At 38.5% G+C, this 17,747-nt stretch overlaps 1 protein-coding gene across 2 annotated transcripts in view; it reads left to right on the top strand.

Annotated features, from left to right (window-relative positions):
- The window catches only part of Sk (small conductance calcium-activated potassium channel), a 248,829-nt gene that overhangs the window by 59,427 nt on the left and 171,655 nt on the right, over window positions 1-17,747 (top strand). For both annotated transcript variants that reach the window (XM_072016863.1, XM_072016865.1), the window contains exon 2: window positions 16,171-16,670. In XM_072016863.1, coding sequence (XP_071872964.1) covers window positions 16,213-16,670 — 458 coding nt within the window. In that variant the 5' untranslated portion in view covers window positions 16,171-16,212. The remainder of the gene's footprint in view (window positions 1-16,170; window positions 16,671-17,747) is intronic.

Here is a 17,747-nt window from a genome sequence, read left to right as displayed (position 1 = left end):
CTATCAAATCGAACAACCTTCGGGTCCATCACGGTGCTTTCCGACATGACGAATTCAAACACGTTCGGTTCACGTTCGAACTATTGTAATCCAGTGTAAATAAATATACATATATTATATAACTGTGAAGTCCAGTTATATTCCAACCCAATCACCCCCTATTCTCCCAAAAGAAATAAGGGGATCGCCCTGTTCGTGATGTCGATTCGTGCAATCGTAGCGGGAATTTACGACTCCCGTTGACGCGCCACAACGCGACGTCTCCCCGCGACTGGACGGAAAAACACGTACGTTTAGGACCACTATTCATATCGCATACTAATTTCTCACGAACTGTATGTTTGCAACGAATATTTTGTAATTTCTATATACATTTTCAGGCTCATTTCAAATTTTACCAATATAATGACAACGGTCGTGTCCACTTATTAAAGAATAAGTTTTTAGTTGTATCCACGTGTTGAGAAATGAGAAATAATTTTGGGGATAATTGTCGCATCTCTAAAATGTGTGAATATCTAGATATGATCTTCTCGTCTTTACCCAAGGTAGATCTTTCTTCAGTAGATTCTCAAGCTGGTAGCGGCGGCAACGTGAATATGGGCTACACATACCAACATATTAATACTGGCAGGCTACGTTTAAACTTTTCATGCACCGATACACGTGAGCTGAAAATTTGCAATTTAATTCCAGGCTAATTTAAATTCAAAACGAACCGCGTAATCTCGAGTTCTCGCAAGAATTCCTCGACAAAAGTTTGGTCGAATATATATCTGTCAGGTGAATCGTTTAACCAAGGGATTCGCTAGTTGTTCAGATTCGTTGGCGCAACGAATATTCAATGGTTCGTCAACCGTCTACTGCAAAACGTAACATTCTCTGTAGATGGCTTGATTCGATTTCGTTCGGAAGCAGAAGGTCACGCGGTATAATCGAGTTTCCTGAACGTATAGATTCCGCCGGTTACATAGTTTACGGCCTTGCGCATACTCCGATCGAATCTGAATAAACTATATGCTCATAATATCTTTCCGATGTTACATTTATAGCCAAGCGTTTAATCCATTGAAGGGTATCGATTTGTCTGAAACTATGAGATTTAATCTAAATCCGTACTTTGTCATAAGTTCTGTACACTGCTGCTGCTACTTCGTTCGATCGTAGTGCAAAATACTGTGAGTTTCATAGGATACATAGTTTATGTAATATACATTAGATACATATCAATGTTATATACGTGTGATGCTTGAGAAGATCATTTATATACTAATTTTTTAATGAGTATATGTTTGTAATAAATATCTTGTAATTTCTATACACATTTCTAGATTGGTTTGAAACTTTACCAATTAATTATAATCGTTGTGTCTTATTACGATACTAATAACAAATTTCGAAACGTTTCATGTATTGTAATATATACAGTATGGACATAAAATCTTTCTATGCTGAACATTCAAATATTTTCATGAGCCAGTGTATGTTACCGCAACAAATATAAATCTTGACAGTTTCTACTTCTTGGAGTGCTCGTACTACACAATGGAATTAATGTTCGATATATCCTTTCTTCTTCTATCTATGTTTTTCTTCCAATCATCTTTTCACCAATCATCTTTTCACCAATCATCAATTCGCGATCCAAGTAACGTTGCAGAGCTATCTAATCACGAGATCTGGGACTGTTTGATGTATTGCTTCAGATATAGATGCTTCAGAGATAGCAATAGCGAGCGAAACTTTCTGACGAAAACGACACCTATGGCATCACGGCGATTGCACGAAACACGCTATCGGCTGAAGTTCCACCGCCTTTCTTCATCTGAGGCTACTTTATAGTCGTGCCCACCGTTATCTCCCCTTCCTCTATTGCAGTCACCCCCTGGCGTGCTCGTTCTTCCCCTTTATTGGCAGCCGTGCGGCGCTGAGAGGATTTACTTTCGAAACTCAGGGATTTTCTCGCTCTGCACGCTGATTTTCCCGTTTCTTGGCTTGTCTAGCAGTCTGACGTGTCCCTGTGTTCCCCAGCGACCGGAAGTGATTCTAGCAAGTCAACGGAATTAAGTTCTCCGAGGGTGGAATCGACTGAGAAAATGGTCGTTAGAATATTTTAGAAAATCCAATAAACTCGTTCGGTTCATACTTGATCCCCAACCAATTCTACGGTTATTGAAAAAGAAATAAGTTGCATATTTGTGCTGAACTTTTTGAATAAATCGAATAAAATGGCTGGGATTCGTACAGAAAAACTGGAATCTTGTCGATTGCTTTGTATTTCTTTATATGGATACAAAGAAGATTCAGTATTTTTTATTCATCAGGGTTTTGGCTTTTATTGTGTGTTTTTAGAGCTTGTAAACGTTTAGATTGGCACTATTTTTTCAACTGTACTTACATATGTAGAGTATGTCTTCTCATGCATATTCATATTTTTACGAGTGCAATTTCAAATCATCAGATAAATTTTTCTAGTTTGTTTTACTTTTACATTGCTTAAAAAGTACTTTTACTTTAATTTCGTTGAATTTACCGTATGAAAGGTAAGGAGAATAAACACAAAAATATCGCTTTATGTCTTTATCTAATAAATTTCCCGTTTAGCCCTCGTGCTGTATCAGTCTTGCTGTAACGCGTGAACTCGTACAGGTAGTCTTCATCGTCAGCATACAAAGTTCCTGCGAAATTTGCTCGAGCCTGATAAGCTCGTCTTAATGTGCCCCAAGAACACCAGCCTCTCCTCGATTCTCATCCTTAACTTAATATGTATCGCTGGTCGAGATACGGCACATATGTCAAGTTATTGAAGTTTTATTCACCAGAGACGCAATACGTCTTTCCAATGATACCCAATTAGAAGCCTTAACGAGCTGAAACTCACTGAAACGTGCTCATTAGTGCTTGCATGATACGCTTGTGTACATCGCTGTCAAATTTTTGCGAATCGGGGTCAAGGAATTTTCGAATTTTTAATGTTTCAAAACCCACTTTACTATTTGTTGACTGTTGCTAGATCGAATGTTTATTCATACGTTTTTCCGATAAAAAAAGGAGAAAATAAAAAATTTCATTCAGGATGCAACCTATAACCATTCACTGCACACGACGCAGATTCCAGTTCACCTGTACTTTTAGATTACATATATGATACCAACTTGACTTGAGACATATAAAACTAAAAGCACAACTAAATGTACAACAGTGTACAATTTTTTAAGCCCTTCATGGGTATAAATATATTATTTAAGATAGCAATAAAACCTTCAAAATAGATTCTACAGAACATCAAAAATGTCAAAATATTTTGCTAATAGTTCCCTACGTAACATCGTTCGCTACGTACAAACATCAAAAAGGTTGGTCAGAGGGAATTTCGATGAGTAGGAAGTGGTGATGGACGACGTCGATAAATCAGTTGCGATGAAGAAAGCCGCAGATCAACGTCTCTCGAAGATCCTCGAAACAAAGGTCGTCTTTTAGACTTTCGTCGCGACTCTAATTAATGGACAGAGGCGAGGCAAGCGAACGACGGCTTCAAACACGACATCCAAGTGCGCCGTTGTGCTTGTCCTTCACGTTTACATGTCCTAATTCCATAATGCCGCGCAGAAGGACCATCCAAGAATACTTAGGCTTCAAGGCGAATTAAAGCGACTTGTTTCAGCGATTAATTTGTCACTCATCCGGCTCATAGGTCGTGAAACGCTTAACAAACGAAGCTACGAAGATTTGGTGGGACGATGCTGAATTCTCTTTGCAAAAACAAAGGAAAATTTGAGCAATGACCAAGGAACATAACAGCAGAGTCGACGAAATGGGGGAAGAACGTCTGAAACGAGGCGGCTGCGTGCCGAGCGCATTCATTTCCTTCTCGCAAATCGTGTGGAGACTTCTTCTTGAGTTACGAGGTGGTTTAAATTTATTACGTTCTGACGATTGCTCGTGAAGTCGAGAATAAAGAATGATGAAAGAAGAATTAATTGGAGGATGAGATATTTCAAGTTTGTGGATTGATTGGTTAATTAAATTATTGTCGAAGAGGTTACGTTTCGAAATAAATAATTAGAGATAGCTTAAGAATATTTGACTAAAAAAAGTAGCTTGGCTACTAGCAATAATTAACACTAAAATGTCTCTCCGCAACATGTTAATTATTTCGAATAGTATTTAAGTACGATATACCATTTCTTCACTTATCGGAATTTTTCTTTTCTTTTTTTTTTTTTTTTTTTTTTTTTTGACTGCGTACAAAGCAATATCGGAAGCCAGCTATTCACAGTCTTAATCAAAGAACACGAAACCTTTGACCTTCGAACAGTACAAACTCGTTCTATTGAAAATGTGGGGGGGGGGGTCAAATGAACCACTGGATGAATAACCAGCCGTGTATTTCGTCAAAGGCAACGTGGATGCGGTGGTGTTCCGCGAGCCATTTATCGAAATCCTGTTCGCAATTCGACAGAAAGGCTCGCGGCTAAACCTCGAACACTTGCGTAAATATACAGAAACCTATTTTCGTGAAGATGTCGTCTACTGGAAAGGAAACCAGAGAGGAAGAGAGAGAGAGAGTGAGGCAAACAAGTGACACGTTTTCGACGCGATGTCTCGTGCACATGGAATGCACGTTCTATTCCGTTCTTAATGCATACGGCTTCGTCATGACAATATTATAAACAGTAGGACGTTCTCACGCGGAACTGTTTCCACAGGGCTATACACTTCGAAGCCGTGCTCGACGATAAAAGGCGAAGAAATTGTCGTCGGTGAATGCGGGGCTTCTTGCATTCTTTTTTGCCAAGACGTCGCGTCGTATAGTGCAACGATAACAGAAGCACGAAAAAAACATAATGGTTTCGTAGGTGGAATTTCTTTTCCCTGTTCTCTCTTTTCTTTTTTACCTTGTTTTCTTCTTTCCCTCTCTTTTTTATAACGCGATTATTTTGGAGAAATGTGCTTCCTGTGAAGATAGCATGGGGGCGTCGATGAAAATCTAGAATCTTAGTTAATAATCCGGGAATTTATATCTCAGTTGCGAAAAAATATGGAAAATTAATATTTCGCCAAAAAATCATGCAAATCCCTGAATGTACTGGTGTGAATTTATAACATTTCTGTGAAGGATTATGCATTTTTCGTTTCGGCCATTCTTATGGATTTCGTGCTGAATTCCTATATCTTTTTTAATACAGGATTTTTATTTACACGAATTTGCTTATTTAATAAAAACCTGTTATTTTTTGTATTTTTGATGGTCCTAGCGTTAAGGCGTTAAACGACAGGTATGAAGATGCCATGTGACTCTTCTTTTCGACAACGAATATTTCATACGAAAGCAATTTTCGAGATGCACACGCGGCGCGTAATAATAGGCTTGTTGTTATGTAGGAAACACGAGCCGTCGTTGCGTGTTATGCAAATTTTTCATGAAAACGGGAATTTAAGGTAACGAAGTTTCTCCACGGAAGTTGAAAAGGTTTGGTGAAAAATTCAACGAATAGTCTCCATTAAAGCTCTAATTATATCTTTGTTCAATATGCAAAATCATTCACGTTGAATTGAAATGCGATTCAAACGTCTTTCAACAGGAACGACCGACCAATTTTATCCTGGCTTATCATGGTGGCTTTTTTAAAAAGGAAGTTTCAATTAGCTACAAAGCGAAATAAATACATTTGCTTCACTATCGTGAAAGCTTTTTCAAAGTTGTAGAAAAACCAGCTTCTTATTCGTACAGCTTCTATGCTTTCGTTGAAACAATGTTCCTTGCTTTCAGGCTCGATCTCGTACTCCTTCATGTGTAAAACGCAGGTTTAGCGAGGAAGAAGTTCGAGTAGCTATCTTGTCGTTCAAAGTGTCTACATCCTCCAGCTTTAAAGGGATCCATGCAGTTTTATAAAAGAACGCGCTTACATCTCCGTATATATCTGCGTGTACGTGCTCATACGGGTTAGATGAGAGTTCATATTTGGTTGGAAGTTAGTCGAGTGCAAACTATGTGACTGAGAAGTTGAAAATTGTCCTCTAGTCACGTCATACAAAAATAAAAAAGATTGAATTCTATTTTGTGTAGGTATTACGTTCTCGTTACTGTACGTGCTATCTTGCGTTTTTCAATTATTTCAATGTTCCTTCGTGTTCTTCGTGCTTCTTTAAACTTCCAAACGTTGCTGCTTCCGCGGTTTTATCGTCGTTCGTTGCTTTTATTAGATTTTAATTTATTATCCAAGAGTAAGGGGATCGTTACTTTAAAAATATCAACGTCGAGAACGGATCTTGCATCGTTTCGAAAACGTTTACTCGTCCGTCTTCGTCGCGTCTGCTTTCTCATCAAGAACGAAAATAGCTTCCTTCACCGGTGAAATGGAAATGCGTCGACTTGCCACGCGTCTGTCGATGCACCGTGCAGCTGCATGTTTTCAGCAGTTCTTTTATTTTTCTTTTTTTATCGGGACGATCTTCCGTATAAGTTTTTCGAAAAATATACTTGCACGAAATATCTTCATTTTTTCCTTGTAACAGCGTAGCTGCAGAATATCAAAGCGAGTGAAAAGTTCGAAGGTGAAACGATTCTTGACATTTGCGAACATAATGAAACGATTCCTGACATTTCAGTGGTCGCAAACCCTTTTAATTATTAGCCTGAATGTGATATACGCGAGCATGGTCGATCTAGATCGGCACTAAATAAAACGCCCCTCCGGCCAAATATGTGAACGTATTCAGGTTCACCGAGGATTTCACCGACCAAAGCGATGCTATCGTGCAGGTTTGAAACGGTTATGCATTTTCAGAGCGCTCGATAAAACGTAGGAAACGTACGAGCCGAATGTAAAACTTCGATTACCAGGATAATGCCAGGAAGTTTTGATATTCAAATTTGGAATAGATTTAGGAAACATAGGAGAGTCAATCATGATTTACTGCAAAGATCAAAGAAAAGGAAATGTTTATTTATTTGTATGATTGATAAAAAAAATGCTAATGCTACGAATATATAATTATTTCTGAAGGTGAAATACTATACACCAATGAAATAGTACGGTGGAAGCAGTTAATGTAACTTAATTATGTCGCAAAAACAAAGGCGAACAAAGAATACATAGTAAATTCGTGACGTACGTCCGGTTCTATTGTACGATGGAATTATACATAGTGTTATTAGCGAAATTTTAGATATTACCGCCTAATTGTCAGAGATAATAGATTTTCTTGTGTAACAGTATCTTTGCTAATAACTTATAATTTCTAACTTTTCGATTCATTAATGTTAAATATTAACCGGAAAATTAAGATTTTGATATTAGAACTTGTCCTGTAAGTATCCATCGCAGACTCTACAAGCGTCAATAAAATATTATACGTCATCGATGTAAAAGAATTCATTAGAAAGGAGAAAAATGTAATTTTCATTAGTATTCACGGCAAAGAGGAAATAAAAAGAGGTCAAAGATCGTTCAAGTCCCATTTTTTCTCGATTCTATCACGTTCGAATTTGCGTGCTGTCAGCAATCGGCATCCGTACAAATTGCACTAGCCTCGCATCTCTCGTCAGCCATTGCGAAATGACTCTGAGTTTTTCAGGCTGACAAACGAAAAAGACTGGCTAGCTGCTCTGTTCGTCCATTATTCCTCATTTACGTCCGCGAATTGAAGGTAAGGGCGAATTTCATTTCCATGATTCACCCGGTGCACGGTATACGTTGACGATCACATTTACTCTATCCTCATCGAACCCGCCTCTTTCCTGCCTGTGGTATTTTGTATTTCGACTATGAAGCCAAGAATGATAGGAAAGCAAATATATTTGAAAATTACTCTACTATATTCTAAGATTGAAATATCTTACGAATATATAGCGTTTTCATTGTTCCTGACCATATTGCAGAAACGTAATCAACAAGTAAAAATGAGAAGAATATTATAAATTATATAAAGTTTTGTTGGTAACATTTTAGTATAAATTTATATAAACCCAAAGTTTAGAGACGTGTATGTATATGTTGTTAATAATAATATATTCTTCTTGCATAACAAAAACAAATATATTAATAAAACAAGTGAATTTGAATAAGTAAATTTTTCAAATCACAAGTCAGCTAATTATTGCGTTGTATATAAAACAAAAAGTACAAGAAAAACAGTGTGGCTGCGATTGGAAATTTTTAGCTGGTAGTACGTAGGCAAATATTGAACGCAGTTTGAAATACGAGCGTAGCAACAGATTCTGTATTATAGGATACTAGAGATTGATCGTGTTTACTTTACCTATAATGCAACTAATCGCGATCGTGCAAAATAAGATCGCTTCGAGTGCTTACATTCTCACTTCTGAATATGAAATGCTGATACAAGCTTGATATCAATGTACATAGTATGAAATTTATTATACCTACAAATTTATTGAGGGTTTTACTGAATATTAGCAATTGCGTCATTAATCCTTTGCATTACTTCTCCACGCGGAGGTAGTATCGATTCTATCGTGTTATCATGAAAATGGAAATAAAATATACACAGTTAATATTTAGTACTTTTATTTCAAGGAACGTTTAATATTTGTTCGTAATTTGGTTGAAATAAAACCAAACGTTATATGACATTTTTTGTAGATTGCATTTTGGAATTTCCGAGAAGATTGGAAATACTTCGGATATCTATTAGTAATAAAGTTTCTCCTATAACATTTTTTGCAGATTATATCTTGCAACCTAATAAAATACAAAAATTGAAAACGTTGGATATAAATAATAGAATTTTCGAAACGTGACTTGTTCGGCATCGTAATTCTGTTGGTCTGGTTTCTTTGGAGTTTGGAATTTAAATTGCCATATTTAAGGAGAAATCTCGTAGAAAATCGCGCTGAACCTCGGTCAGGCTTGTGTATTTTAGCGGATACGTGAGGAAACTTCACGACGAAGGCATGACAGGCGGTAAATCTGCAAACGAGTAAACGAGGGAACGAAAACGATAAGTTCGTGACGAGGCGGCAATCTGGTGGAGTCAAGGACCGTACGTTTCAAGCTAACGACACGTTCAATCGGTTGTCGATATTCGAAAGTTTCGAACGTGTCTCTACACACGGGCATGTTAGAAGTCAATATTCACGCGTGCATCGGAAACTCAGTAATATTGATTATTGGATTTCGTGGAATTACCGGGATTCGAGGAACATCGGGTTACGTTAGATTTGTAGACGGAAGTTGAACGAAGAAAAGTTCGCTTTTAACGAACAGCAAATCGATTGAAAGAAAGATGAACGAGCAATTGAATCAGCTCCACTATGTATCTGGTGTATGCAATATATGAATTCATCACTGTTACGACCATTCGCGGAGAGATGCGAGGGCGAGGAAAACGCGTCAGCGAGAGGCGTAAATTCTCGCTACGATTCGGATAATCGACGCCGCGAATTAATCGTTCCGCTGTTTCGGTTAAGATAACAGAGGTAGTTGAAATGAATTAACGCTGAATTAACAGAGTTAATATAACCTTGTATATTTAACAATGATTAATATTAGAATAAAAAAGTCACAAATTATTTAGCGATAAATACAATTAATGTGTTACAAAAATTCGACCCGACTTTACGATATCTCTCGATGAATTCGTTAAGACGAAGCGACTTTAATTTTATTCGTCAGACCCCTCGATGTATGCTGTTAGAATCTTCAAATGGGACTGATTGACCTTCGATCTTTTCTTTGTCTTCTCTGGGAGACGAACTGTCACTACGTTCGGGCCACGCCACCGTTCGCGCCTATGATCATGTAACGTCAAGCACATCAGGGACCACGCTGCACGCGGAGAGCAAGATGGCAACCAGATGTCTACACATCCTTGCCGCGTACCCTCAATATTCTTAAAGACCCAGCATAAAACCATTTTCATAGTTAAGGTCCTTCAGGCCAAAAACAGCGTGTTACGTCGCCCGAGTCGGCACCTGCGACGTCCCTCATGGTCAGGCCGCCGGGGCCTGCACATCGTCACACTGACCCGCAATAAACCCAAGGAACGAACCACCATAGCCCACATTTGTTAGCTATAAAGTTGCATTCTTTGAACATCTTCGGTTTATCAGTATCGCTCGGGCAACCGAGGCGAACAGATGTGTGTAAGCAAACATGTGCTCCAGTCAAGTGATTTAGAGAAGTGCTACGAATAGTGATAGTGACGAACAATGCAGCAGCAGATATCAACAATCAGGATTGCAACCAAAGGAGAAAAATATTATATAAAAGAGTCGTCAGATTTACCAGGCTTACAGCAACAACAGCAAAATAATAACAACCAAAATGATATGGAAACAGAAGAAATGGAAGAGCAGTGGAGACAGGAGGAGTGCAGACACGACAACGCAATAAGTTACCAGGACGAAAACTGGAAGCTAGCAAAGACTAGCAAAAAACGTAAAATAATTCCAGGCACAAATGCTGCAGGAAACCCAGATACAGACAAGCAGCGATGGCTGCAAGAATTACCTTTAAGAAACTCCTTCAGCTCATTAACGGAAGAAATAGGCAATGACCCGACAAGCAAAACCACAACTAAATCACCTTACATATCAAAACCACCACCAATATTTGTTGAGGTCCAAATAATAGACCCGCTTATTGATCTACTAAACAATATAGTCGGGAAGGACAACTACACAATAAAACAAACAAAATTAGAACAAGTAAAAATTCAAACACCCCAGAAGTTTATAGGAAAGTGATAAAAGAACTAAAGGGAAAAAATGCTATATACCACACCAACTCAAAACGGAAAGGAGCTATAAAATAGTTATAAGAGGTTTACATCCAAAAACTAACACAAAAAAATTAAGTGAAGAATTAGGAAAAATTGGCCATGAAACAAGAGCAATAAACAATATGACAAGATACGATACCAAGCAACCATTGCCATTATTCTTAATAGAACTTGAACCCAGAACCAATAACAAGGAAATTTATGGAATCAAAAAAATACTAAATACAATTGTAACAGTGGAACCACCACGCTACAAAAAAGATATACCACAATGCATGCGGTGTCAACAATACGGACATACAAAAAATTATTGCAACAGAAGCCCAGCATGTGTTAAATGTGCAAAAAATCACCTAACAATACACTGCCCACACACAGGAAAAATAGAAGAAGTTAAATGCTATAATTGTAACGGAAACCACCCAGCCAGCTACAAAGGATGTGAAATAAGGAAACAGATACAACCTAACTGTTTCCTCCACTTCGCAACAGATCATACAATAACCAGCAACCACAACAAAGTATAACGGATAATGAAACAACATTGAAAGCACAATACGAACTAAACACTATAAACAGAAACATAGATCCCCAAGGTAACCGAAGCTACGCACAAGTAACTAAAAACATTAGCAAACCAACGCTTGCAAACAATCAGAATGAAAACAATAACATCGAAGACGTTACAGACATCAAAGAAATGCTCAAACAATCCATTAAAGGTATGGAAATGTTAGGAAAAATGGTAAGTGATCTAAACACAATACTAAGACAACAAGCACAACAAACAACAATCATGTTACAACTACTCACTAACTTGCTAAGTAAAAAATAGAGATGGACATTTTGAAAATAGCAGTCTGGAACTCCAATGGCTTGCAACAGCGAGCCCACGAAACTAAAATATTTTTGTATAAAAATAATATTGATATACTACTTGTCTCAGAAACACATTTCACCCTAAAAAACTACATGAAAATACCGTACTACACCATATACGATACCAAACATCCCTCAGGTAAAGCACATGGAGGAACTGCAGTAATAATAAAAAATGACATCAAGCATCACTTACATAGTCAAACAAATCAAGAACACCTACAAGCAACCACTGTCACAATACAAACCAATGACAATTACTTCCAGATGTCAGCAGTATATGTACCTCCGAGACACAAAATGACACTTAAAAAATGGGAAGAGTACTTCCAATCCTTAGGCGACAAATATATAGCGGCAGGAGACTTTAATGCAAAGCACACATTATGGGGTTCGAGAATTAGCACGCCGAGAGGTAGAACATTGGAAAAATACATTAGAAGCAGCAACCTCAACGTACTATCTACAGGAAAACCAACGTACTGGCCGACAGACCCCAATAAAATACCTGACCTGTTGGATTTTACAGTAACAAAAGGGCTAAATGTAAGCAAATTAAAAATAGCAACCAGCCTCGAGCTTAACTCCGACCATACACCAATTATAATAGAATATACAAGCAAACCACTACTTTATAACAAGTCAGAGTCGCTTTGCAATAAAACCACCAACTGGCAAACTTTCAAAGAGCTGATCGAAAACAAAATCAACTGCAATATCCCGTTGAAAACACCTGAACACATTGAGCAGGCAGTAGCAACTTTGACAGAAATAATACAGGAAGCAGCGTGGGCAACCACCACCTATGAAACAAATAGCAGGCAATCAAAAATTATTCCGCAGGACATCCTAGACAAAATCAGGGAAAAAAGAAAAGCCAAAGCAAAATGGCAAAAACAGAGAACACGAGAAAACAAGAAAAACCTAAATAAACTTGCAAAGGAACTAAAGAATAAAATAAGGGAACATCATAATAACGAATTCTCAAAATTCATCGAATCACTATCCGCGCATGAGAATACCGACTACTCCCTATGGAAAGTCACTAACAAAATTAAGAAAACAGTAAAAACAATCCCAGCAATCAGAAAAATGGACAACACATGAGCCAGAACCAACGAAGAACAGGCAGAAGAATTCTCAAAGCACCTACAAAATATATTTTCGCCGTATGAAATTAATAACAGCATCCCTGGATGGCAAACAAACGAAGAAGTGGAAAATGCCAGCAACACAACTGATAAACGCTGCACCATACTCAGCACAACAGCGCAAGAAGTTACAAACTTAATTGAGGCAACAAAGACAAGTAAAGCACCAGGATTTGACTTGATCAATGGGAAAATCTTAAAAAACCTCCCCCCCAAAGGCAATAAGACTAACAACGATAATATTTAACGCAATTCTAAGAATACAGTACTTTCCTACACTATGGAAAATAGCACAGATAGTGATGTTACCCAAACCAAACAAAAACCCACATCTAACTGCATCCTACAGGCCGATATCATTACTACCTGCGTTTTCCAAATTATTAGAGAAAATAATATATAACCGCTTAAAACCAATAATAGAAAAAGAAAAACTAATACCGAACCATCAATTTGGATTCAGGAATAAACACTCCACAATAGAACAAATGCATAGACTCGTCAATGAAATCTTACAGTCGCTTGAAACAAAACAATACTGCACAGCACTCTTTATGGATATCGAAAAAGCATTCGACAAAGTTAACCATGAAAAACTTCTTCAAACAATCAAAAAGCAATTTCCAGAACAAATCTACAAACTACTCAAATCTTACTTAAACAACAGAACCTTTGTAGTAAAAATAAATGATGCATACTCTAAAATTAAGGACATCAAGGCAGGAGTACCACAAGGAAGTGTCTTAGGACCAATATTATACACACTATACACGGCAGATATACCAACAACTGTCAACAGTAAAACACTGACGTTTGCGGACGATACGGCCATACTAGTGAGGCATGCAAATCTAGAAACGGCCGCCGCACTACTACAAGAACACACTACAAAAATAGAAAAATGGCTGCAAAACAAACAAATAAAAGTGAACACCAGCAAGTGCAACCACATAACATTTACACTTAGAAAAGGAAAAACACCAGATATTCAACTGAACGGCGCCCACATAGCACAAACAAAGCAAGTCAAATATCTAGGAATAAATTTAGACACACGCCTTACATGGAAGCACCATATAAAATCAATAATAAACAGAATAAGTGCAAAAAGGAAGCAGATGTACAGGTTAATCAATAGAAAATCTAAATTAAGCACAATGAATAAACTAAATATATACAAAACAATAATCAAACCAATCTGGACATACGGAGTCCCATTATGGGGGACGGCAGCAATGAGTCACATAAGCAAAATAGAAATAGAGCAAGCAAAAATTTTAAGGACAATAGTTAACGCTCCATGGTACGTCAGAAATGAAGACCTACGAAAAGATCTAAAAATTCCAACAGTCAAAGAGGAAATCGCTAGATACGCAAAAAAGTACAAAGAAAGACTTGCAGCACACCCAAACCAGCTGGCTGCTGAAACAAATAAAACCAAAATAGAAAGAAGACTGAAGAGGAAGCATCCCGCAGACCTCGAAATAGAGATGCAATAGGAAACCTAGAAGATGGAACCCCGCTGGGGGTAACCATCCACATGCTATATTTTTATTCTTTAAGCTATAATATTTTACCAAATGTCCTTCTGGACTAATTGTAAAAATTTAAACAAATAATCAATAAAAAAAAAATCTTCGGTTTATGAGTGGTCCCTTAAAAAGGTCCTTAGGTTTATTGCACGCTCTCACTCATTACGGAGAAAGCGGAGGTTTGCCCAGCGAGGTAGCGAGTTTTTCTCAAGGGCAGAAACACACGTGAGTCACATCTGCCGAGGACTGTCTCCTCGTGTTTTATTCATTAACATTGGCAATACCCAATGGGCATCGCGGATCGTTACCCTCACTTTTCTACCGAAAAGTGTGAACTACGAATCCGCGTTCTTAGTTCAACAAGGATACACCCACATCGAGCTTTCTTCCTAAATAGTACGAGACGGGTCAATCACTGTTCTAATATCCCTCGGACAGTCAAGTTCACTGTTCTAAGACCCCTTGGGCAGTCAAGTCTACGGTTCATTCACTCATCGGGCAGTCAAGTTCTAACATAACTCATTCAGTCTATCTCTCGATGCTCTAACTATCAAATCGAACAACCTTCGGGTCCATCACGGTGCTTTCCGACATGACGAATTCAAACACGTTCGGTTCACGTTCGAACTATTGTAATCCAGTGTAAATAAATATACATATATTATATAACTGTGAAGTCCAGTTATATTCCAACCCAATCACCCCCTATTCTCCCAAAAGAAATAAGGGGATCGCCCTGTTCGTGATGTCGATTCGTGCAATCGTAGCGGGAATTTACGACTCCCGTTGACGCGCCACAACGCGACGTGACGAATTAACACAGCGTTCTTTATATTTTTGCCTACTACGGGAAGATACGGGAAAGTCAGTTTCTATCACGTTCGGTATCTTCCGTTAACAACTTTCTCTCAAGGGCGGTTAGCACCCTTCCTCACCCAGCAACCTAGAAAATCAGCTAATTGACAGCGAAGTCTATTTCCCTCACTCTCCTAATGAAAACTTATCCTTAACAAATCAGCTCTTTTCGTGTACTTAGACCCACCCATCACTAGCTTTCCTCCGCAACAACATCGTCACTAAATTCACTGGTTCTCTAACTTTCGAACTTTCATTTTACCGCGTTTCTACCCTTAGATTTATATAAAAGTGTAATTTATACGTGCCAACTCAGTGTATACTAAATTGTAATTATTAAGTGCATAATATAGTGCGATAAAAAAGAAAGTTAATAGTTGTGTTTTGGCTCAACCCTCGTATACTTTTTATAATCTGAGTTGTGACTTGTGATTTTACGTGACAATCACGTATGCCACCTTCTTTGTGTGGATAAAATAACGGACCAAAATCGACGTTCCTAGAGCTCGCTGCTTGGTGACAACTATGCGCTTGTCGCTACATTGTATATCTTCCGTCGGGCATATAAGACGATCTGTCTGCGACACTGTAGTATGTAGCGTGAGCGACGGTTAGGAATATGGCTTATGGTAAATCTCGTGGCGTAACTATCACGTTATTTCATTATTTTATCAGCGATGGATCTTTCAAATCCTCAAAAACACATCATCGTAAAAATTACTATGAAAAATTGTTATACGAGTCGATCGTTAACACTAGAAATATTAAACCAACCAAAATGACTGGTATAAAACCTTTTGTTTTCGCAATTACTGTACACACATATCCATTCATCTTCGTTATGTCGCTTTAAGAGTCAAGCAGTTTATAATCTAATTAAGTATATGTAACATATTTATGTACGTGTTATAGGTCGGTAGTTGTAGTATTAAAATTATATTTCATGCTTTTCCGAAATACTAGTTATTTCATCGTGAAAGTAACATTCCATGTTTATGTTGCAGGAAATGGCCACGTGACGCGACGGAAAAGAACCTGGCCGCAAGATGAACACGAACGGCAATGTCGGCTCTCAGGAGGGTGGGAACGGTACCGATTACGGCTCGAGCGAGGAGACGGCTGCTCTGCTTAGCAGAGCGCCACCCCCGCCGGTCGTTGTTGCCGCGGCGTCTCAGGGCAAGCCGGTGCTCACGCGACAGGATCGAGCAACCTTTCTGGTTGCCTCGCCACAGTTGTCCGTCTCGGGGCTCGGCGGCTCCGAGGAGAGCGGCACCACCGAGGATCCGGCTACGAGATCGGTACCGGATATCGAGCTGCACTGCAGGCTAGACGGCGAGACTCAGTCGCAACTACAGCCGCCACAGCCTCAACCGCAAGTGCAGCAAACGATCATGCCTACCGGTTACAGGACCAGGCAATCTTCCCACCAACACAGGTGTCGCTGCGATCGTAGGGACTCGTTGGCTCCTTCGTCGGCGCTGCATCTGGCCAGAAGTGTGTCTAGGTAAGTCGTGTTTTTTAGCATTTACACTGGATCACCATTTATCTGAACCTGTCAAGAGATACAATGGCTACAGAAAGTATTTGCAAAGGTTAGTTTCTAATGAAATGTTTTTTTATCAAGTTCTACGTTTCACTTTCATACGATCAAATTCTTGTAGACGCGTGAAAGTACTACCAGACCATACGAGATTTAACATACTTGGATCCAATTAATTAGTACGTTAATGTTCTAGGATACAATGGTGGATACAATGGCATTTTGTAACCACAATAAGCAGATTATACTCATTTGTGAAAATATTCGAGTAGTTACCATACTAAATAACTGCTGATTATAACATAATTCTGTATGATTACGCAGAGATAATAAGCGCTATGCTATTTTTGTTGATTGTATCGGTGTACACAAATTTTTAATAGGTAATATTTTAACCAATATAACATTTTCTGTGTTTGGATAATCGAAGTACGTAAGCCAAATTGTTCGCTTCCCTATGTATTAACCATGAATAATTTCACACATTTTAGAACGATTCGCTTCTAATTAATCACACGTTCCAGCCCTCATCCGTTACCTCGCGTGCATCACCGAATCGACGATTACCACGTGAATCCCCAATTTAACGTAATTACGAAACAGAGGCATATTCGGGATATCGTCGCAAGAAAGTTTCAGTTTATATAACTAAGGAAGTTTAGAAGTTTCGCTTACAACCCGACACACGTTGAAGAAGGGTTGCAATGGAACTGAAGATAATCCCCGGAACGTTATGGTCTGTAACGTTTTAGAACTTAACGCTTCTGATCATCTAGGTTGCGAAATGAAACCTATTCTGCACCGTTTATCAGATCTCTCCACGACATTTCAGTTTCTAAGTTTCCTTCGTACACCACTGAATTTATACGATTCATAACAAAGATCGGTATCAATGAGAGACGGTGCTATTTTACTAGAAAATTTAGTTGGATGGCAGATCGTTCTCTTTTGTGTTTAACAGGGCAGTTGAACGCCATACTTCCAAAAAGGGTTTCGCTCACGTAGGTTTCCGGTGCAAAGTGTTAAACTCCGACCTCGTTT

The sequence above is a fragment of the Bombus fervidus genome, chromosome 14 (assembly GCF_041682495.2).
Source record: "Bombus fervidus isolate BK054 chromosome 14, iyBomFerv1, whole genome shotgun sequence".
Lineage (NCBI taxonomy): Eukaryota > Metazoa > Arthropoda > Insecta > Hymenoptera > Apidae > Bombus > Bombus fervidus.
Note: the sequence above shows the minus strand (reverse complement) of the source record. Positions and strands in the feature narration are given on the sequence as shown.